General features: G+C 40.5%; 1 protein-coding gene across 4 annotated transcripts in view; it reads right to left on the bottom strand.

The window, feature by feature from the left end:
* The window catches only part of CDC27 (cell division cycle 27), a 54,314-nt gene that overhangs the window by 9,777 nt on the left and 20,646 nt on the right, over positions 1–23,891 (bottom strand). Inside the window, exons 6-16 of one of the 4 annotated variants that reach the window (XM_054014201.1) lie at positions 23,308–23,462; positions 22,986–23,200; positions 21,994–22,108; positions 16,424–16,557; positions 15,263–15,362; positions 13,623–13,830; positions 12,147–12,319; positions 9,587–9,739; positions 7,803–8,011; positions 3,377–3,494; positions 1,781–1,909 (exon numbers count right to left, since the gene is read on the bottom strand). In XM_054014201.1, the coding sequence (XP_053870176.1) occupies positions 1,781–1,909; positions 3,377–3,494; positions 7,803–8,011; positions 9,587–9,739; positions 12,147–12,319; positions 13,623–13,830; positions 15,263–15,362; positions 16,424–16,557; positions 21,994–22,108; positions 22,986–23,200; positions 23,308–23,462 (1,709 nt within the window). The remainder of the gene's footprint in view (positions 1–1,780; positions 1,910–3,376; positions 3,495–7,802; positions 8,012–9,586; positions 9,740–12,146; positions 12,320–13,622; positions 13,831–15,262; positions 15,363–16,423; positions 16,558–21,993; positions 22,109–22,985; positions 23,201–23,307; positions 23,463–23,891) is intronic. The other 3 variants (XM_054014202.1, XM_054014203.1, XM_054014204.1) reach the window with 3 other exon arrangements.

Below are 23,891 nucleotides of genomic sequence, written 5' to 3'. Positions count from 1 at the left end.
GTGCAAGACAGTAGAAAACCAGGCCCAGACTGTCCAGCTTGCTCTCATTAGCTGGATAATAAGACCTTTGAAATAGAAGTTTGCCTACTACTTTGGTTGCTTGTGGGACAATTTTAATGCACTTTTTCTGAGCAACTCCCTTTGTATAAACTCATCAATACCACAACATTTCAGAAAAGGTTGTAAATAAGGTTCTCTCCATATCATTTGCAAGTTCAAATCATCAACAGATTTTACACATCTCGGGCCTCAAGAGGCAGACAATTTTTAAACCAACCATTACAAAAATATCTACTGCACTGCCGGCTCCCCCCAGTAGAGATGGCACTAACTCAACCTTAATCCCTTTGCCGGATAAAAGGATGTCCCAGATTCTCTGCTCACATCACCCGGCCTGATGCTACCACTGCTACTTTTTGATCCTCCAACAGTTCTTTACATGAGCATGAGTTACATGGTGAATTATTTTTATTTTTGTACTGCCTAATCTACTGCTACGAGTGCTTCTGGCTAGGTCCCTGGAACAAAAGATATGTAACACCATCTCTCCAGTTCAAGTCAAGAAGATAAATAAGCAGGTACTCTGATAGTAATTCTCTTCACTGTTGGTTAAGAGCTTGGGAAACATTAGTGTCTGGATGCTTGGACTCATGCTTGGGGCAGAGAGGAGAGGTAATAGTCTCCAGAAGAACTATGCAAGCAGTTCTAGAGTTTGGTCTTGTGAGGGCATTCAACTGTAATTTTGCATTTAGAGTTAGAGTTATTGTGCCTATCAGTCTATAGGTGTTTTAAGACCACGTGTGGAAAACTAAATTAGTCAGATTTCAGAGTAGCAGCTGTGTTAGTCTGTATCCGCAAAAAGAACAGGAGTACTTGTGGCACCTTAGAGACTAACAAATTTATTTGAGCATAAGCTTTTGTGGGCTACAGCCCACTTCATTGGATGCATAGAATGGAACATATAGTGAGGAGATATATATACACATACAGAGAACATGAAAAGGTGGGATGATAATAGCTCATCCTAATTAATTAGCCTCTTAGAGTGGGGTAGGGCAACTCCCACCTTTTCATGTTCTCTGTATGTGTGTATATCTATCTATATATCTATATGCATCCGAAGAAGTGGGCTGTAGTCCACGAAAGCTTATGCTCTAATAAATTTGTTAGTCTCTAAGGTGCCACAAGTACTCCTGCTCTTCTTATATCTCCTCACTATATGTTCCATTCTATGCATCCGAAGAAGTTGGCTGTAGCCCACGAAAGCTTATGCTCAAATAAATTTGTTAGTCTCTAAGGTGCCCCAAGTACTCCTATTTTTTTAAATTAGTCAGAGATCACCTTCAAAAACAACCTCCACCCCTAAATTGAAAGCAGCAGGATTTTAACACACCCCACAAAGATTATCCCTCAAGAAACACCTGTTATAAAGGACAGACCTCCTAATATGGTGCTGAAGTGGTTACCAAATACGGACTTGGTTAACTGGAGTCAAGTAGCCCTCCTGATACCAGAAGGCTTCCTTTCAAATAAAGGAGCTATTCGCATTAATGCCAGGATGACTACAACTGCTGCAGTATTACACTGGGAACAGAGGCAGGTCTTTCAAACAGTCATAGCCAGTGTGATCAGAGTGAGATATATTCTTGGAGCCAAGCATAGCTTCCATTATGAAATAATAAGAACCAAGATTTGATTAACTTTTAATTCATCATCATTAAGACAGCTGCAGACCCTAAGGAATTTAGAGAGACTTCAGTTTCTAGCATCCATGTCTTACCTTATATTTTTCATTTGCAAATAATACAGAGGCTCTATGGAATTTGCACAGTGGGTTCTTCGGATCAATGTTAATGGCTTTGTTTAGAGTATCCAAAGCCTTTTCAGATTTTTTCAGTGCATGCTGGACCTACAACAGAACAGAGATGATGTTAATAGACTTCCTTTTTCAAAGAAACGAGGGGAAGGCAGGATCTGACCAGACTACTAAAAAGATACATTTGACAAAATCCAGTGCCTTTAAAATGCAATATTCAAATAGAGAGGCTCATTCTGGAGTCAGATAAGACTGCACAATTTACCTCTCGCTAGTAAGCTTTTTACTCCCAGCCCACAGACTCTAGCAGAATGGTAATTTGGCCCTTACCACCGAACTAGTTCAATACCCCGGCCCTAGAACATAAAGGCAACGAAAACCCATAACATAGCAGAATCAGGGGCAGGAAAAGCTTAACCAAGGGCTTTTATATACTTTGTTCCCATACTGCAAGTGAGAAAAGTGTCAGCAGATGACCACATAACCAACCGCCATGATACTGGTCTGCCCCACATCACTCAAACAATCATTAACGTATAAAAAACAGCTTTCTAGATGAGAACAGAGCATTTGCTCTAGTTGTATGAATCCTTCACGGCAGAGGGACAGACCTAAAACAATGGCTCAGTATTTTCAGGCATCTATGCCAGTTTAATCACAGTAAGATCTTGGCCATATCAGCTGTGCCGACTGCTCCCTATTTAATTGTGCTAGTAATTGACACAAGTTGCTTAGAAATCCCTACTCTTAGAATTAAGGGTCATCACATATATAGATGATTAGGAGATGGGGAGGAGCAAGGAGGCCCCAAACAGAACTTCATTAAAAGGTAGAGTGGGGGAGCCCCAAGTGCCAGTTCCAGGGTTTGTACTAGCAGTTGAGGACCAATGGGCTAGTTACCAGTTACGTTTTTTCTCTGTGAATACTCAATTCCTTAAAACTTTCTCATATGAGCAGGGCCGGCTCCAGACACCAGTTCAGCAAGCAGATGCTTGGGGTGGCCAAGGGGAAGGGGTGGCAGGTCGGGCTCTTTGGCGGTGGGTGTCTCGGTCCCTCTAGGAGGGAAGGACCGAATTACCGCCGAAGAAGAAAGCGGCGCGGTGGAGCTGCCACCGATGGTGGCTTTTTTTTTTTTTTCCTTCTTCTTCTTCCGCTTGGGGCGGCAAAAACCCTGGAACCGGCTCTGCATATGAGGACTGATTTTCAGATCCCTATTCTACTTGTGCATGTGCCCACAATGTGAAAGAGCAAAAATTGCTCAAGTGTGAACACAAATGCTATCACCTACATGAGCACAACTGTCCAGTTTTGAGGGTGTAAATTTTAAAACACTTATGGAGGCACAGATGATAGCATTGTTCCAGGATAAATACGGGTGTCTGTAGCTGCAAAAACCAGAAATGTGTGTGTGAATGCAATTTTGCACACAAGTGGAAGAAGGGCAGGGCCTTTGCTTAAAGTTTGGTCCATAATATGCTTTTTCTATTGTGAGCACACACAATAAAAAGCAGGTTAAAAACACAACAAGGATAGAATTACCGGTAAGCGCAATCTACTTACTACTCCGATGTGACAGAGTAAGACTGAGCTCTGAGGATTGATATCGAGTGCTTTCTGGAAATGCATTTCTGCTAGGCTGAATTTCTCCTGTTTGTAATAAATCATTCCCAACCCATACCTGCAAGGACAAAACAAGTTTGTCAGATAAGGTTGGATTCATCACAAACCAACCTTTATTATTAAGTGTGAATTGGCAGAAGAAAATGATCTTTGGCACATCTGACAGATTAGATCAATGGAAACAAACAATGACGTTCTTGTGATTCAGATATAGCCATAAACCTTTCCACAAAAGCAGTTTGGGTAAACTTACATTGTAACCATAGCAGCACCCAACATATTGTTTCAAATTTTGGCATCCGAGTCATGTAATTCTACTGCAGAATTACGACTATCTTCTGCTAAACAGAATAGGCCAAATTCACTGTTTGTGTAAGTGGAGTTGCTCCACTCCATGGACATCAAGAGACAGTTTATGCCAGCCATACCTTTACTGTCCCAGGCACTAGTGACTACGCTAGCCCAGAGAGTAACCCCGTCATTCACAAACTAGCTATAGCATCTACTAATTCACAATTGGGTTTTGGCACCAGTTCACCCTGCCCAGCTAGAAGATGAATAACTGTAGCTGAAGCACTTTTAGACAAGGAAATCTGATCTGAAGTTAAAGTGTATACAGAGCTGCAAAGAGAGAAGCAAGAACTATGCACTGGAAAGTGGAATCTTTTGGCCAGCAGTATCCACTGGCTTGCACATGAAGTGCCCTTACACCCAAGGGCGTCAGAGGGCGGGACTGGGCCAATCAGCTCTCTGTTCCTCATCAATATAGGATTCAGGTAATAAGACTTTGTAGCAGAAGGCAAGGAAGGTGGGTCCTGGAACACATGTAGACCACAACCACAGTTACTTTGAGGTAAATAGCCTCCCACCCACCCCCTTTGAGTGCTTACCTACATGAATTCCACTCTTGGTGACTCAAGGAGGAACCTGATGTTAGGAGGCCTAAGTGGGACCGTGGTGGGTCTGCCAGGAGAGCCTGTAATTCACTTACCCGGCAAGCAGAAGCAACTGCCACTAAGGAGGCTCTTTTCCACAGCATGTAAGAATACAGTGAGTGGGTGAGCAGATATGGCCACTAGGTGTGCTCTTAAAGCTAAGAGAATCCTGATCTCTTTAACGAGAGGAGATCATTAATCCTGGTAACATCAGACTCTAAAGGGAAATGATGCTCCACCCAAATAATGAATCTTTTCCACTTGGCCTTGTGAGACCTGTGGAGTCCCTTCTACTGTGAATCAAAATGTTCTGGACATCTTTAGAACAAGATTACTCCATGTTGGTTATTTAGTCATCCGCCAGGATGTGAGGTACAGTGAAGCTGGTCTTGGAGACAATGTTAATGGAGGCTATACAGAGAGAGCTTCATCACATCTTGGTACTGAAACTGCCTGGGCCAAGCGGATGCCATTAGTATCATAGATTCAGCTTCTTGTCTGAACTATCTCAACACCCTCAAAGTCAGAGGGATTGGTGAGCAAGCATACATCAGTCCAACAGACCATGGAATAAGGAACACATCTGATTGTTGTATTATATGTTCCTGGGTGGGGGTGACAAGTGACTCAGGAGTAGGGCAACTATAAAAATATTTGAACCCTGAAAAGAGAACTTGGTACCTATCTACTTTCTATGGTGTCGGAGGTATGCGGTCAGAACTGGCACAGCTAAGGTTACAAACAGATCTTCATTAACTGGTCATGTTAATCTCTCCTGTAACAAAGTACATAAGGAGTCTAATAATTTCTGAGATTTTTTTGTGTATGATACCTATCATAATCTCAGCTAGCTGTTCTTCTAAGGAGATCCTGAAAGGTCTTATCATATAGCGGTGATGGCACAGCTAGAACTATAGCTGTATCAGGTGAGAGTGAAGAAATGGCAGCTGGAGTTAGGTCGGCAGAGCAACGTTGCTCCTCAAAGGCCTGCAGTTGCAGTGCTGGAGCAGGAGGGACCGGAGGACGCTGACAGGGTTGAACTCTTGTAGATGCTACAGGGGAATGTGATCTGACCCTGGAGCGGGTAGAGGAGGTGGGCTTTCTAATGTGTTGAGGACTTCAAAGAGCCCAGTAAGGCTAGGAGTGAGGACCCTGGGCAAAACTGTGTAAGTAGCCTCGGGAGTCCCTAAGAAGAATGTCCCTCCCTATTACCCCTGTGCCTACATTAACGTCCATGTGCCCTAGATGCCTTGTCAGAGGTATGGTAGACTGGAGAGTAATTAGGAGAATCCTCCCTATTCTGGGCTGAGGCTGATGGGGAGAAGAAATACTTGTTCTCTAGAGGTGGAGTAGACCAAACAGGAGTCCTTGTAATTTCTTTAGGGACATCTCTTGCCATTGTATGTACACACACACACACACACACACACAGCTGAGAGTTTAGTAGAGCTCAATAGCAATGTAAGAATTCTAATGGCTAAGGAAAGCACAAGAGACTCAGGACATTTGGACACTGCCAAATCCCTTGGTACCATGAAGCTCAGAGCAGAGTGAGTTGGTACCTCGGACATTAAATTAGATACCCTCAGTGCCAGGACTGTGCCTATGAGACTGGTACTGATAAAGCCAATACCAATACCACTGTTGGTGCCAGGAGACCTGAAGGTGATATCATGGCAACAGTGTGGGCGACTGCGAGGGGCTGTTTAGTAGCGGGTACCAACATGCACACTGGAGTCTTTTGGGGTGCCAGAGGGACAAACACAGGCCTTGTGTTACCCCTTAACCTCATTCAGCACTGAATATCTATGCCTTTTTCTTAGGAGATCCCTTGGACGGTGACCTATTCTAATGCTTTTTCAAAGACTGGTGAGGAGCCCTACCCCTCCCTGAGAGCAAGAACTGCTGCAGCATGTATCAAAGCAGTAGGAGCCCATGAACTGGTGGTAGAGCCAGTGGTCACTGAGGCACTTTTGGAAGACTGCTCAGATTCAAACAGATCTTGTTTACCACACAAGCTTCTTTAGCTTTCATTCATTTTGAAAATGAACAAATCGAATATTTACTCATGATGTGCTGCTCACTTAAGGAAAATGAACATTTTGAGTGGCCATCCTTAAAGGGGATAGCCATCTCACAAAGTGCAAGGCTTAAAAATTGGGGATTTCTGTTCTAACATGAAAACTGAGTACTGGACAATAGGGAAGGGGGGAAAAAAAGCTAAAAAGCATTACCTATAAAGAAACTTAACATACACTGCACTATCAAAACTATACTAGAACTATTCTAAAAGTTAACTATGCAAGTGTACAAGAACAAAGGACATTGCTTGCAGTTCTGTCTCTGAGCCATGGGAAGTCCGAAGGAATTGAGAGGAGGGTTGGGCCTCCTTGACCCTTTTATGTCTTCGGGAAGGAGAGGTGCCAGGGCATTTAGGGGACAGATTCAGGCATGGGCCAAAGGACACTTCTAGTCAAAAGATTCCAGTCTCTGGTTCATGTACATTGGGAGTGGAATACATATAAATAAGCAACCAAAGAATTGCTAATTCCTTGACTGTTAATTTGGCTTCCCCAAGATCCTCTATGCTAGCCCAGATAGCATGCTTTTCCTACAAAAAGTTGCAGACGGGAATCACATGAAACTTTTGTGACAAATTCTGCCTACATTGGGAGCTAGCTATGTTCAGACTTCCAGTGATTGAAAACAACACTGACAACTGGATGATGCAGGATACAAGGCAGCTGGAGAGGAGGAGAAGGAGAAGGAGAGAGAGAGAAGGAAAATGATAAAAAAAAAAAAAAAAAAGCTCTTCACTAAGAATGTATTCTGCTTTAAAATCAAATAATCCCGACAAAGGCAAGAATTAGGGGAAGGAGATAACAAACAAACAAAAAACCAACCAAAACAGTAAAGTTGCTTCTCCTTCCATGGAACAAGAAATCAATGGGAATACGGTAAGCAGATCGGGAGACCTCCTTCTGGAAGGGTAGTCTCACCAAAAACTTTGTTTTTTCCTGTCCCCCATCTGCTACTAAGAGGATTTACATTCACCGCCTTGGCTGGCATAGAGCAGCACTGAAGAAATGGAGCAGTGCCAGTGAACAAAAATGTTTAACCAAATGGAAGTGGGACAATGCATCGTACGTGATGCCATGAGAACATAAGGCAATGCAGTACATGCATTTTTTCTTAAAACAAAGAAGACTAATTACTAAGCAGCAACAATGATGGTGATATCTGTTGTCAGATCTCTCCTTGTAACAGACTGAGTCACTCTTTCATGTGATAAGTGGCAGAAATAAAAGATTATCCAGGTTGTTATAACCGAGTGCAGCATGTTATAACACTTGCAGCATGTAAAGGCAGTCAACAATAAAATACACTTCTTCCCTTGGTGCTTTCATTAACAAAAAATACTGAAAACTTACCATGCATTATAATGTCTAGGGTTGACTCTGATTGCATTTCTAAAACAGGCTAATGCTTTGTCTAGTTCTTCTGTTAATACAAATTCATGCCCCAGGAGAGTGTAGGCATACGCATAGTTTGGATCAACTTGAATGGCTCTCTGGAAGAACTTGATTGCAATGTCATGCTCCCGTTGCAAGCTGAAACAGTTTCCTGCGGCACACCACGCCTAGTAAACAGCAACATTGCAAAGTCACTGTCAAATCCCCTTTTTACAACATGAGGGTGATAAATAATTGATTTAAACTAGTATTCTTCTATTGAGCTGTGTTTTTAGAGTATTGGCATGCCTCATCCCAGCAGTGAGACATGTCAGCCACTGCTAGGATGAAACACATAATGGGTTACCTAGAGCATTATGCATACATGTATAGAACAGCTTTCATCCATGATTTCCATGGATTTCAAAGCATTTAACTAATATTCTTAAAGTCTCATTCCTTGGAGGAAGAGAGGATTGGATGCATTTTATACATAGTGAAAACTGGGATAGAGGTCAAGAGCCCAAGGAGACACAGCAAGTCAGCAGCAGTTAAATACTACAGGGATTACACAATATGGAGCTTATAAGCAGTCAGCTATTCAGCTCTAGCACTAGCAAGAACAGCGGGCTGGAGGCAGCTACAGTCAAGATTCATCTCCCCTTCACTCTCTCCAGCAGAGTAATGGGGAACCCGCCCAGGGACAGCAAATTCCAGTAGAAACCCCTACTCCCCATCCCATACAGCAGCCTGCATCACGACTGGAGGGATCAGAGCTTAAGCGTCCCCAGTAGCAACACCACCACCTCGTATTATTGGAGGCTGTATTTCTCTCTTTGATCTCCAGACTCCTCTAGCTGCAGTTAATGGACATTTTACTTGACATTTACTATTCTCCACGTGAAGAATTGCTTGCTGGCAACGAACAGGTTTTCTGTTCTTGTTTTCCTCCTCTCTTCTCCCCAGGCCTATGTGCACCTCTCCTGTCCTACTATCCTCCATAACCTTCCACCTTTCTCCCCAGTCTTCTAACTCACTAAAAGCACACGCTAAAAGGTTCTTACCTTTTCTGAACTCTAATAAATGTAAAGAACAAAAAATTATACATTCAAATAAAAGAACATTAATAATACATAAAGTGTGCATGTTACAGTTCTCATTAAAATGGACAGGACATTTTGCACATAACAGCCTTACACTACCATGGGTCCGTACAGTCACAACTGCCCCCTCTATTGACAGCCTATTGTTTGATTCATCGACAAATTTAAGACTGTCATGCGTTACATGTTTAGATGATATCTAGCAAATTTTAGGTGGTCAGTTAATTAAATATTACTACAGGGAAAAGGGTGTTACAGAAAGACATTAAAATAGTAGCAGAGCAGGCAACAAAACCCCTGCAATCCTGGACACCTCTTTTCTCCCTAATAGAGAGCACTCCCTCCCATGCGTCGGGGTGAATAAATGACGGGGAAATCTTTCCGGATGAAAGGGGCTATGCAAATGAAAGTCGTAACTGATGGGTTAATGGATTTCAGCCTGTTCCATGCAGGCTGACATGCCTTTTTTATAATGGTTACAGGCATCATCCTCGATCCACCAGGTAATCCAGTAGCCTTTATAGGAGACAGTTCTGTTACACAAATATACCCGAATTAGACGAGAGTCTACTGAGTTTGTTCTGACTCAATCATCTTTAACCTTGATAAGGAAATAACCGTACACAGCAACATACACCACCACAATATATTACAGGATACCTCTGGTGAATTTTTATCCATGTCTGTTAAATCTTTTGATAGGACTGAAAGTGCAACATCCTTCTGAAGATGCCATAGCGTTGTAGAGTAAATCTCCATGCCTTCAACTCTGTAGTTTTCAATCCTTCTTACTTCAGAGAATATCCTCTCTGCCTAAAAAACAAAAGAATTTGAATGAAATCCTCAAGAAGAGCACGAAGGACAATATGAGGAAGTTTCAGAGATCTATAAAGCAATGCGGATGCTTAGTCTATCACCACCTATAAACACAAAAACCAACATGGAGAGCTTCAAATCTTGTGGCATTTCTAGCTTCTTATCCAAATGAAAGGAGAAACATAGTATGTTTACTTGAGACAAGCAGATATCTGTAATAGCCCCCCCAACAGTCTGACTCAGATTACAATATCTTCATGCAGTAGGATGGAAAGAGTAAGATAAAGGAGTCACATTGGTAAAATGAGATATATAAATCCATGGTATGCCCACACCTTGAATACAATGTGCTGATGTGGTCGCCCCATCTCAAGAAAGATGTATTGGAATTAGAAAAGGTTCAGAAAAGGGCAACAAAAATGACTGGGGGTATAGAACGGCTTCTGTATGAGGAGAGATTAATAAGACTGGGACTTTTCAGCTCAGAAAAGAGGTGACTAAGGGGCCATATGATAGAGGTCTATAAAATCATGAGTGGTATAGAGAAAGTAAATAAGGAAGTGTTATTTACTCCTTCTCATAATACAAGAACAAAGGGGCCACCAAATGAAATTAATAGGTAACACGTTTAAAACAAACACAAGAACGTATTTTTTCATGCAATGCACTGTCAACCTCTGGAACTCCTTGCCAGAGGATGTTGTGAAGGCCAATACTATAACAGGGTTCAAAAGGGAGCTAGATAGATTCATGGAGGATAGGTCCATCAATGGCTATTAGGGTGGGAAGGAATGGTGTCCCTAGCCTCTGTTTGCCAGAAGCTGGGAATGGGTGACAGGGGATGGATCACTTGATAACCTGTCTGTTCATTCCCGTTGGGGCACCTGCCATTGGCCACTGTCAGAGGACAGGATACTGGGCTTGATGGACCTTTGGTCTGACCCAGTATGGCCGTTCTTATAAAATCAAGACATTATGAATTTCTATTATCGAAGATTTATATTGCATAGGTGGATGGTCTTAACCACATTACCTAGCCATCCAAATACAGTACACTTCAAGGACTCCATTTATACTAGATACTGGAGCATTTTAACAGCTGAAGGCCTTTCCAGCTTTAACCCACCTTGCTGTTGCAGGTGTATGTTAACTAAGTAAATGAAAGAGCACAGCCTGAGAAAGATTCCCTACAATGCATAAGGGTGTGTCTGTGCCAGAAATAGTGAGGTTGGTTCACTAGGAAGTAAAGTACCACATAGGGCTACTTTTTTCTATAAAGTGTTCAAAGGAAATACAGCCTTTGTCTACTCAAAAATTCATTCTTGATTTTGTTACTATGCCAACTCAAGTTCCTGTCACAGATTCCAGATAATAGTACTCAAATCAGCAACAAGGTTAAAAGATAGGTAAGAAAAAGCTTTAAGAAACTGCTGGGGTCCATAGCATGGTCTTTCATGAAATATTAACAGTGTCTGTACATTTCAAGTGTGCGGACATGATCAGGATGCAAACAAGGTCCAGGAGCAACTGTTTTTCTTTAAAAATGACATAATACATTGTTTTATAAACTATGCACTAAAACTTAACCTTAGAAATCTACTACATTCACCTCTTATAAATCCATTAACAGGTAAGGATTAGGAAATTGGAAATGAAAAGGGATATTGGGCTTTTGAAAAAAAAACCTCAATGAACTGAAGTGCTAAGTTACATGCCTATTACATGTAAATGTCTATTACATGAGGAAATCAACCGGATTTATTTTAACTGTTTAAAAATTACAACTGTAATTTCAGAGACTGGAGACCATCCACAACAGAATTCTAACAGATTTGCCGTTTCCACCGTTTTGAAAAACAAACTTTCAAGAGGTCAGTTGCCGTCATAACTTAAAGAATCTTATGGTAATATGTGCACCTTTCCTTGTGAAGGACTCCTTTGGGCTTCACAAACTATAGATGCAGCACAGCTGAATACTGTTACCTCCAGGATGGAGGGCAACAGTCAACCAGTGCCAGGGACACAACTGTGGTGAGGAGGGGAGATTTTGGCCAAAGACACTGGAGCAAACCCCTGCTCTGACTAAAAGTGTCATAGGAATCGGTCTTTAATGTCTTTGCTGACTAGAAAGAACGCTGGTTTTTAACATCTCATAAGACCGACCCACAACACAATAAATAGCATAAAACTCAATTTCGCCACCTCAGAAAGTGGAAGGGCTGCAGTGATCCAGATGAATCCTAAATTGCTTGAAGTAGGATAGGTGTTTCAAACCTGATGCTTACACAGTTCTGCTATCCCAACTGTAGACTCTCCTCAGGTTTCACAGGAAGCCAGCAAATTCTGTGCAAAGCTATGCAAAACAAAAATTTAAAATAAAAGCATGCATCTGCCCTATGCCTACCTGCATATATTCTGCAAGCTCAAAGTAAGCTCTCCCAATTTGGCACAGCACCCAGCCAGTGTTGTAGTGGTGAGAAGGTAAATGGCTTAATATGTTTATCGCTTCTTTACAGTTGTACGAACACAAGGCTAAATAACCTTTCCCCATGTCACGAAGAAGGCTCATCAATCCTTCTAGGAGAAAAATACAATAAATAAAAGAGAGAGACAAGAGCTAAAGAATTAATTGCCTGGAGCTGCTGTTCTCTGAAACTATACATTATGGCAGACACCCTTCTGAGGTCTCTGTTCTTATGAGAACCATGCAGGGACTCCAAGCACAGAATTATATACTCCTGCTGGTTTTGCGCACCAACTCCTGCAGTGAAAACTAGGTAACACATCTGCCACCTCCTTTCAAGCCAAAAGGTAGAATAAACCTATCTACAAATTGGTTACATAGTTAAGGGTGAGCTGAGTTTTACACTTAAAGTGGTTGAACCTGTGCTTTATGTATGAAGAATACGGCATATCCTCCCTAAAATTATAGCACTTACTCTGAGCACAAAATGAATTTTCTGAGAATCTACAAGGAAATCAATTAACTAGTTTTAAGTTAAGAATTAAAAATGGGTCCTTTAAGAAATTTGGCGTCCTATTTCTGATAATTTTTTTGTACTAAATGATTTTTAGAACATGGACTTGAGTGTTTAAGTCTCCCACATGGTTAAAGCTCGTTGAGTCTCATGCATTGAATACATTTTGAAGAATATTTTTAAAGTGATTAATAGCCATATTTTGCCATTTTTTTTCGTAACTGTTGTCCAGATGCCATTGAAAAGGGGAGAAATTTAAAGTTTTGTTACAGAGAATTCCATGAAAAACTGCTTTTTTTCAAAATGGCTGCCACCTCCTGGTCTCAATGCGACTGAAGCAGAGCTCCCTTTAGGAAAGCCAGTGACCCTCTGTGAAGCCAGGCTGCTGGGCCCACCCTCTTCCAGGAAGTCAAACAAGAACAGCAAAAGTGACCATTTAAATTGTTTGTTTTTTAAAAGTCACTTGTTGCACCAGATCTATTTAACTGGGTGGGCAGGGGAACGTAGAGGTGAGAAACTGATGGAAACTAGCCAAAACACCTTGGCTGCTTTGTGTTGGTTCTGAATGGCATAAAGTAGCCACAATGTACTTGTAGATCTGCCTCATAATAGTTAAAATTAAAGAGAAGGAAAAAAAAAATGTAAAAGGTAGATACTACAGTAACTTTGTATTTCTCTGGAACATTGCTTGCAATTAAGTGTATCCACTTGTTATCGATAGTACAATTTAATACTTTTAATTTAAATGAAATTTGATGGTTACATATTTATGAAATGGCAGTTTTAGTTACTCAGAGGAAGAGAATGAACACACTTTACAGTGCCCAGTAGTTTCCATCAAACCTTAAAATACAACTGGAAAACATTTGGCTCGATTACATTCTGAGCGCCTTCAGACAAACCTGCTGCTGCTTTCTGTAGTGTGAAAGCCTGGATCTGTGGTGCGACAGTGGAGATTTTCCCTTCTGAAATGATGGACGAGTCCAGTTTGGTGATTTCCAAACTATCGTTTATGTTTGTCTGAGTTATTCCTCCCTTATTTGTTTTACTTTTTGTCTTTCTGTTTGGAATTTTAGGTGGGAACTTCATTTTCAACTTTTTACTGTTCTCCTAGAAGGAAAAAAAAGTCTCAAACCAGGGTTTATCTACAGGCAAATGGATTGGAAATCAAAGAAGAGAGACATGCTTGTTTGCTGTTTTACTAAAATAATTGTGACTAACAGATGTACACACACATAAAATAACCAACTTAACAGTGATACAAAGTCTTAAACGTAGTCATGAAATGTATACATTAACTTCAGCCACAATGTTGCACTAAGGTTACTGGTTTGGTTTTACACTGCATCTCTATAAAGTAGCTTGAATGAAAGCAGTAAACTGACTTTGACAAAAAAAGACTTCCAACCCAAGTCATTTATCAAATATATGTATCTGGACTATATAGAGTCTCTTTACCAAGTGTATTGAGGATACTGCACCTCTCATCCAGAGATCTAATTTCATTTTCATCGATCAGGAAAGTAGGCCATCCCTATTTTTTCAAAGGCTGTGGGTGGAAGGCCAGGGGAAGGGAAGGGATATTCAAGTATTCGCTCTCATTCTGGAACTTACTATTGAAAGCAAAGGTTCAGCAAAAATAAGGATGCAAGAAATACAAAGAAAAAAAAATAAATATTAGCTTTATTTTCTCTGGGTTTCACTGCAAGGTCCCCTCACCCTGCTTCGTCTTCCCAGTTTATTGGCTCAGAGATTATCTGAAGAGGGAAAGGTAATCCCCAAGGATATACTATTGACAGGTCAAGACAAATTTTTGATACTTCCTTTGATTCACTTAACATTTTGGTACTTCACTTTTCCTATATATTTCAATTCCTAACTAAAGCTCTCAGCATCATTGAATATTACAGTGATTTTATAAGATCAACTACTAGTAGGACATCTACCTAAACCTCTACCTCTTTCTCTGCAGATGAGCAGCTACCAGATTGTTCTCACACAACAGCACTTTTTCCAAAGGTGCTGGGAGCAGCGTGAAACCAGCTAGGAACACTTGTTTCTGGTTAGTTTCTTGCTGCTGCAGAAGCTGCTGAGTTGCATAATTACTTTGGTGGATTCTCTCACTTTGAGGAATACACAGCATCATAACTGAATTTTTGCAATTCCAGACTGAAATTTAACCCGACTGAAATATGTTCTGTAGATGACTTATGAAGTTTGTCAGTCACTAATTTGAGCCCAGCAACACATCAGGATGAGTGTTCACTTGATACAAACACTTAGGTGTTAGACTTTTGAAAACATCACACAGACATGCATGCTAACTGAAAAATTCAAATCACGTCATGTACTATAAAAGTTCATGTTGTGCAGCCAAATATATTTCACAACTTCTGCACATTATAAGGCCAATTCTTCAGCTGCTCCACACCTTACTCAATGGGAGCTTTGTACTGAGTGGCTGAATAATCAGGTTATTAGTCAGCATAAGTAGAAAGATAAGAAAATGGATACATTATTTAGGGTGTACATCCTACGTTACCTTTGTTGTAGAGCTATCACTAGTAAATAGGCGAGAACTTCTTCGAGGCAGTGCATTAGGTGGAGCAGCAATGGTTGGGCTCAATACCTGAGGGGTTGTACTACAAATAAACAGCTTATTAGAAGTAAAATTCTTAAAAAAAAAAAAAAAAAAAAAGTTAATTTTTTTTAAAACTAATTTGTATTAAATTAGCAGATGTCTTGTACACTGGTGTGAAGGTGCCGCCATCTCCCTGGGACAGATTTACGTGCTGCTATATAACCCAAATTTTGATTTTAACCACTCCCTCCCCCACGTTTGTGATCACTGCAGCCGTTTATGTGGTATTTGCTTAACCAGTAAGTTTCTATGCTAAGTAAAATCAAGCTATCCTCTCCTACATATAGCAAGTAAGTCCTACCGGTGCAACAAGAGCTGAAAGTTTTGGCTCTAAGGGGAAACCCAAACTGGCAGCCAAGAATAACCAAGTGGATAAAAGTCTTGCCTGTCATTAGCTGGCTGTCTCTTACCATACGTCAGTCTGGGGACCCTTCTGCCACATAAGAAAACAAGGCCTTCATACCAAAATTAACTTCATGCTCATGTGAGTCAAGACTGAATAGCCATTTGAGGCACATTCTGATTAATGCAAATGCAAGTTAAGCATGTGCACACAAGGAAGAGAATACACAACACATTTGGCAGTTTTCTGAACTGTTAAAGTGATGCATTTTAAACAAGTTGTTTATCAACATTTATTACTGAAATAAATATTGAGAAATCTACAAATAAGTTAGAAAGTTGAAATCATTCTCTCAAATGTCGTAAGGCATAGTTTGGCCTCTGTGTAAGTGAGGTACTCTTGCCATGAGAACTCTGAGGTACAGTGCAAAATGCAATTAAAAATCCCCCTTGTAGAGAGAATTTCAAAGTCAGGATCTTCATACCGAATTGCAATTAGGCCATTCCACCAAGAACTAGTTGAACGGATTGCAGAAATTTACTTGGTTACGATCGTAAGATTTTATTTAATAAGACCCACTTCACATTATCTTTTTCTTCATCCAATCAGGAATGACACTTCATACCATAGGTCAGATTCACTTTGTGCTTATTTGATAAGGACACAAGAAGCAAAACCAGGTGTAAAAGATGCTACTGAGGTATGGAATTTTTTAATACCTTGTCTGTGGGCCAGAACTCTGTGTTTGTGCAACAAGGACTGGAGTGACTTCCCGGCTATTTCCACTCTGTGAGAAGACAGACTTTGTTCCCGCTTGGCTTATCCTGGTGACAGACTGCATAACACAAAATTTCTACAGGTTTGTTATTATGTCACTAAATGCACTGACTACATCATGTCAGAAAATAACTAATTTATGCCTATTTAATATTTACAGTGAGTCGAGGGGAAAGACCAGCAGAATTCTTTTATTGAACAAGTGTGAATATTCTAGATTAGAGAATCAGCCAGCAAAGAAACTTCTCTCTCCACCTGCTGGAGAGAGGCAACTGAGCTCAGCAAGGCTCAGTGGTTTGCGCATTGGTCTGCTAAACCCAGGGTTGTGAGTTCAATCCTTGAGGGGGCCATTTAGGGATCTGGGGTAAAAATCTGTCTGGGGATTGGTTCTGCTTTGAGCAGGGGGTTGGACTAGATGACCTCCTGAGGTCCCTTCCAACCTTCATATTCTATGATTCTAAGGCAGAAAGCTCCTTATATACAGGGGTGATATCACCAAAAAGATGTGCAGTCTCCATCTGCTGGCAAGAAGCAGCTCCAGGAATCAGGCCAGGACATGCAAAGTGAAAATATGTAGTTTATTTCTTTATAAAGTCTCCCCCACTGGATTAAGACGGACTACGTGAAGTGCTGTCAAACGCACAAAGTAACCAAACTGGGAAAGAGAAATTTCATTTTTCAGTAATTACATTATATTAGTAGCACTCAAAGGCCTCAATCAGCATTGGAACCTCATTGTGTTAGGCACTGCACAAAGAGCTTCCAATAACCTTAAGTGCTTGTTTATCACTATGTTTAGTACAGAATTACTATTTCAATTCACATAGCATACCCTTTGCCAATAAGATTCTGCACATTTACTGCATCTGCATTTGAGGCAGCTATGATGTTCACCTCGATTACCAGAAATTGGTACCTGCAATATGATAAATTTGTCTCATTAACTTAGCATAACTGTGGATTCGGAGTGACCTTTGTTCATACTTTTTCTAGATCCAACGGACTGACCATTTACTCTAAGTTACAATGGGAAACAAAGGCATATTTATAATATATGGAGATATACCTATCTCATAGAACCGGAAGGGACCTGAAAGGTCATTGAGTCCAGCCCCCTGCCTTCACTAGCAGGACCAAGTACTGATTTTGCCCCAGATCCCTAAGTGGCCCCCTCAAGGATTGAACTCACAACCCTGGGTTTAGCAGGCCAATGCTCAAACCACTGAGCTATCCCTCCATCACTAATGCTACCCAAAATAAGCCTTTCAGATCCACTGAAGTCATTATAGACAGAAAAAGAATTCTCCCAATATCACACATTTCCAAGTTGCTTGCTGCCTAAAACTGAGATGAGACAGCATTGGTTACATTAGTTTTAGATGATTTTATTAACAAAACATCTGTCCTGCCCTTCCCCTTTAACTAGTTCAATCTTGGACGACACTGCGCACCCAGCAAGACTGCTTGTCCCTTCAGGCAGGATGTACTTGGATCCATCCTAATGTTTCGTTTCTTTATTTACATGTTCCTTAGGAAACTCCTACTACAAGGCATGCACCATCGCAGCTACTGAGCTCACAAATAGTTACAGGTAATTTGAGGAGCAGAAATGAAACCGGTAAGCAATTATTTAGATGTTATAGAACATGCACCAGAATGCTAAGCCATTTGTTAAAACTATGCTTATCAATGTTTGTTTAGACAGTAACATTAAATGTAACTCAAAAGCAGTGTGTCCACATGCATTAATGAAGTACACCAACGGACTGATGAAATATTACATAGCAAAAGCGAGGGGAAACTAGTCAACAAATAGGGCTTTATCTCCTTATATTTTAACCTACGACGTGGCTCGAGATGTATAAAAGTTGTTTCACTAGAAAGATATAGTGAACCCAGATCATTTACTACAAAGAGAAAAAAATCTTAACTCCTGTATTTAAAAATTACAGCACTAACACCTTTACTTAAAACCACACCCTAAGAGCCAATAAGCATCGAAAAAAGTATTTAAAGAGATGTTACATTCATAGACCTCTAAATACAGCAACAACAACAAAGCAGAAAAAGGCATTTGGGAGAATACACATACAGACATGCCCAAATACCAGGATGGTGGCCTTTCAATTCTGTTGTGGAAAACTGGTTAGAAGCCTAGAAATTGGTTTTAAGATACACAAGGATGGGAATCAGTGAGGCACGCAGGTTTCCAGAGAATTGCAGTAGCACACAGCAGAAGGTCCTGCTCCAACAGAGCAGAGATGGGAATGTGAAACTAAGGGCGGAACGAGCAAGTGAGTTAATTGGGGGAAGAGCATAATGCAAAACAGAGCATAACCGATGGAGGATACTGAGGAAGAATGTGATTTAGCAGTGATGAAATGCCAGTGGAGGTTTTTCAGGTAAAAGGTAATGCAGCCGTGCTTGTACATATTGGTGAAAGTGCGACTCCAGTGTTCTGAACAAAGTGGAGAGACATCAGGAGGCCACAGGGGAAGACTTGTTAGCTACACCATTCAAAAGTGACAAATCCATAAATAAGTGATTCAGCAGAGTGAGTGCTGAGCTAGTGGGAGATGATCTAGCTGGTAGATGGACTTGTAGGTCAAGTTTCCAGGTCAAGGACTCTCAAATTTTGACTGACTAATGGAAATAAAACACAGCAAGCTAAGCACCAACCCTGAATTTGCCCAGACCATTGACTGATAAAGCAAGTTCTACTTGGAGGAATTTGACACTTATTTGAGACCTCCTTTCAGCACCTTAAAAATACATTCCTTTATAAATGTCTTTGAAAAGGGCAGCTATTAACAGTTGCACCACGAATGCCATAAAATATGTATAATTTACTAAAAATATATGGATAGAGCCCTGCAAATCTGCAGATATCCGCTTGACATCCGCAGAACATATTTGCGGATCGGAAGCAGATACAAATTCTATATTCTCAAGAAAGAAAAGGTGCCCGTAGCAAGTGGGTTAAGTCATTAGATTTTCTCCAACGCAAGGGTGCTTAAACTTTCTACATCGTAGACCATATCTTAGAGAATCATTTCGGACACCTTGCCTCCCATTCACGATACCTATAACATCTCTATGGCAACTAAAGCAAATGCTTACATGGAAAATGTTTAAAATAGAAACAATAGTTAGCATGATGCTATCAGCCAGCTCTCTGTGGACCATCACCAAGTATTCTGGGCAGGGCTGATTCATGAACCAAGCTGAGAACTGCCGCTCTCATGCTTCCTTATGTGTGGTAATTTCAATTCACATACTTCCGAAAACAACCCCTAAAAAGTAATAGAATAAAAGACGATATGCAAGTGAACACTTGGCGGACTTGATTGAGCCTTTAGGCTCAGCCCTGCACATAAGACAATGCAAAGCTACAATCACCTCAGAGTCAGAATTGTTCCCATGCTCCTCTCTTGCTGTAGGTGATTGCAAGGTTCATTTTACAGCACATATTACTGCTCCCTTGTCCCTGGCCAGCTCTGCTGGACAGCCCAAGTGAGAGAGCAGAACTATAGTTCTGTCCCGTTGGCAGGCTCTGGTTCTCAAAAGGGATGGCAATGGCTAGGTAGCATGAGGTACCCTACACCTAAGTTGTGTGGCTGTGTAAAGCTAAAGCAAGATGCTTGTCCTTACCACACAGCACCGTGGTACAAGGAACACTGACATTTTTTAAAGGCTCAAAGTAAAAAATTTAAGATCTGTTTCACCCATGTGGGACAAGCTTTTAGGATCTCAGCCCTCATTTGCACCAATAAATAATAGCCTTAACCTTGATATGAAATAGCCACTAAAGCTATAGTTAACACAAACTGCCCTCTGCAACGTGCTAATGTTTTACAATTTGGTTAATATAGAAGGCCATGTTTAATTCGCTTTAAAAAATATATAGTGGTGTTCCTGTTTTGTTTAATCAACAATCACAACTGTATCTAATTTAGTAAAATTCTTTTTTGTAGCATTAACAATACTTTTGTATTATTACAAAAAAGATCTCAACATTCACCAGTAATTCGTCCAAACCCATTGTAGAGTGTTCTAATGACGGTTCGCCTCCATTAGAAAGGCAGGAACCCCGAACAAAAGGATTATCAATAGATCTGGGCAGGAAATGGTTTTCTGATTCTGCAAAAATTTTCATGATATCAAAAAATTTGCATCCTGATTTAGGATGGGAAAGTCAAAATCTCAAAAATTTTCATGAGCCAAAAATCTGAAAAAAAATTACTTAGGGTCAAAGTGTTTCATTTAGATGTTTATCATAATTTATTTGGTATTATAATTAGCTTAATTTTTTTTTGTGGGGGGGAAGAGGGGGGGGGGGGAAGTCATTTTGAACTGGAAGACCAGAATTTGTTTTGAAACCTTTTCTATATAAACCCACAGTACGCCCGCAGCTTGAATACTGCACAAAATTCTGCTTGCCCAATCTCAAAAAAAGCTAGATTAGAATTAGAAAAGGCATTAGAATTAGAGGAGGGCAACAAAAATTATTAGGGGTATGAAACAGCTTCCATACGAGGAGAGAGAAAAAAAGACTGGGAATATTCATCCTAGAAAAAGGATGTTATTTACCCCTTCACATAACACAAGAATCAGAGGGTCACCTGATTAAACTAATAGGCAGCAGGATTAAAAACAAACATAAGGAAGTATTTCAAACAATGCAAGTCGACCTGTGGAACTCATTGTCATGGGATGTTGAAGGCCAAAACTATAACTGTGTCAAAAAAGGAATTAGATAAACTCATAGAGGACAGGGCCATCAATGGCTTTTAGCCAAGATGGTCAGGGACGCAATCCCATGCTCTGGATGTCCCTAAATCTCCGATGGCCAGAAGCTGAGACAGGATAACAGAGAGTAGACCACTCAAATGTCCTGTTGTGTTCACTCCCTCTGAAGCACCTGGCACTGGTCACTGTCAGAGGCAGGATACTGGGCTAACTGGACATTAGTCTGACCCAGTATGGCCATTTTTATGTTAGCTGAAAAAGTTAATCAGAGCCAACCCTTTTCTGTGAAGAGTTTTGATTTAGATAAATTGGCATTTTCTGACAAAAACGTTTTTGTCAGAAAATTCCTGATCAGCTCTAGTTATCAATTGAAAGAAACAACTTGGTAAGTGAGAAAAAGAAAAAGTTCAGAACTTGATAAGGGTATTTGGTAACTCACCAAACTGAAATACTGACCATTTAAGTGAATTTAGGAAAAGCCAATTTTTTATTTAATATACCCATTTTTATATAGACATTTTTCATTCTCAATAAAGTCACTGAAAGCATTTCTATGACTTAGAAGGACGTTATAATTGGTTGGCTGAGGGAGAAAGTAATTTCAAATACAAAAAAATCTGCAAGGGAAAAAAAAAAATACCCAATTTATCAGAGCAACTGAGCTAATCTGCGATGCTTATATACTTGCACTAGAGTTTAATTTTACATTCCCTTGTATTTAAGCTCAGACAGAATGGCAAACACAGTCTTGAATGCAAGATACCTTCTTGGAAGGCGCTCCTGTAGATGGCACATCAATGACAGAAGATGAATTAGTGTAGTTTTGTAAATACGATCCATCCCCAGGGCTAGGGGTTTCTAGTGGCAAAATTCCAAAACTGAGGAAAGAATGAAATGGAGATGTCAGAACCAGGACCCCCTTGAAAAGCAGTATTACATTAATAACATTTCAGAGGAAGCTTGATCTTGCTGTTCCCTTTCCAGCTGTGCCTCTGACCTCCTATGTAACCCCTTGTGCAAGTCTCTCTATGCCTCCACAACCATCTATAAATTAGGGATAAGATTATTTCTTTTTTACTACCCTTTCTCTGTCTTGTCTATTTAAATTGCAAGTTTTTGGGGACAAGGAAGTTCTCTTACGCATTTACAGTAGCTAGCACAAGAGGGTTCCGATCTCGGTGGGGGCCAACAGGCTTTGCTGCAATACTAATTAATAATTTTTTTTTTTAAAAGGAAGAAAATGGCAGAGTCATGATCATGAGACAGAACATGTGAACCTATGGGGGGGGGGGGGGGGGGGGGGGAGGAGATACCGTCCTTCAAATCAAAAGGCATTACAAATCCCTACTGCAGCTTTTACTATTAACTGTTGGTTTCAAAGTTGAAAAAGAAATTCACAATCCTTTTATTAGTGACTTTTCTATCACAGAAGTTGTACCAAGCAACACACAGAATCAAAATGCCACTCTTCTAAAGTCACAAACTGCTGGTGGCTTATTTAATTAAATTAGTTACTGAAGTTCGTTCTAAAAGTCGGTAATTTTTCATCCAAAAAAATCAACTACTAAAAAAAGTAGCCATTCATGTTTTAAAGTGGTTTGGCTTTGGTCTCAGCAGCGTTTACCAAGTACTGCCAATATGCTTGGTGCCATATAATATATAGAGAAAGACATGAGTCTTGCCCAAAGACACAAGGAACAGTGGCAATGCAAATGGTCACAAAGCAGGGTTTTAAATTCCCAGTCTTAGTCTTACCTTGGTGTCAATGGGCTCAGAGCAGCTGGTCCTCCCAGTAAACTCCGACCAGTTTTTGGTTTATTTTGAGCCTGTTTAGACAATATGGCAGTTCCTGATCCAAGAGGGATAGCATCTGGTGAAATTACAGCCGAGTCAATGTAAGACATAGAGGAATCTGTGTTCAAGGACGAATATTTTGAATTGGAGGATTCCAGGTTGAGTCTGTTCAATTCCTGAAATGGAAGACATCTTTTATAACAATCACTTGCAAGTATTTCTTAAATCGTTCATTCAAACTGAGACAACTGCTTCAAAGGTCAGAGGGTTGGATGAAACTTACAATTGTGTCTTGTGGCGTTTCCATAAGGACAGTCTCAGGCTGTCTGTGGGATATGTTGTGATTAGACACCAATGTTGTGCAAGTGTTGGGCAGGCAACTGCTGAAGTTCTGCAAAGACGTTAATTTAAATGTTTGGTCAGGGTCTGGCTTCTCACCTGTAAGAGTGAAGAAAGATTTAACCACTGTTATCCATGACCAAATACATTTGGCGCTTGGGTAAAAGCAAAATAGAAGGGACACTAGGTATCTTAAGAAAAGTGAGCAAGTTTTTGTGCGTTTGTTTTTAAAAGCACTACACTAGGGACTTTAAATTATTTTGGATTTCAGATATAACTCTACCACCTCTATCCATTTCATTTAATCCCCTGGAGAATTAGATAAAATTAATGGAGGATAGGACCATCAATGGCTATTGGCCAAGATGGTCAGGGATGCAACCAAATGCCCCGGGCATCCCTAAGTCTCTGACTGCCAAATGCCAGGACTGGACAACAGAGGATGGATCACTTGATAATTGCCCTGTTCTGTTCAATCTGTCTCACTCATCTGGCAATAGCCACTGTCAGAAGACAGGATACTGGGCT

The sequence above is a fragment of the Malaclemys terrapin genome, chromosome 25, assembly GCF_027887155.1.
Source record: "Malaclemys terrapin pileata isolate rMalTer1 chromosome 25, rMalTer1.hap1, whole genome shotgun sequence".
Classification (NCBI taxonomy): Eukaryota; Metazoa; Chordata; order Testudines; family Emydidae; genus Malaclemys; species Malaclemys terrapin.
The sequence above is the reverse complement of the archived record's forward strand: the minus strand, read 5'-3'. Positions and strand labels throughout refer to the sequence as shown.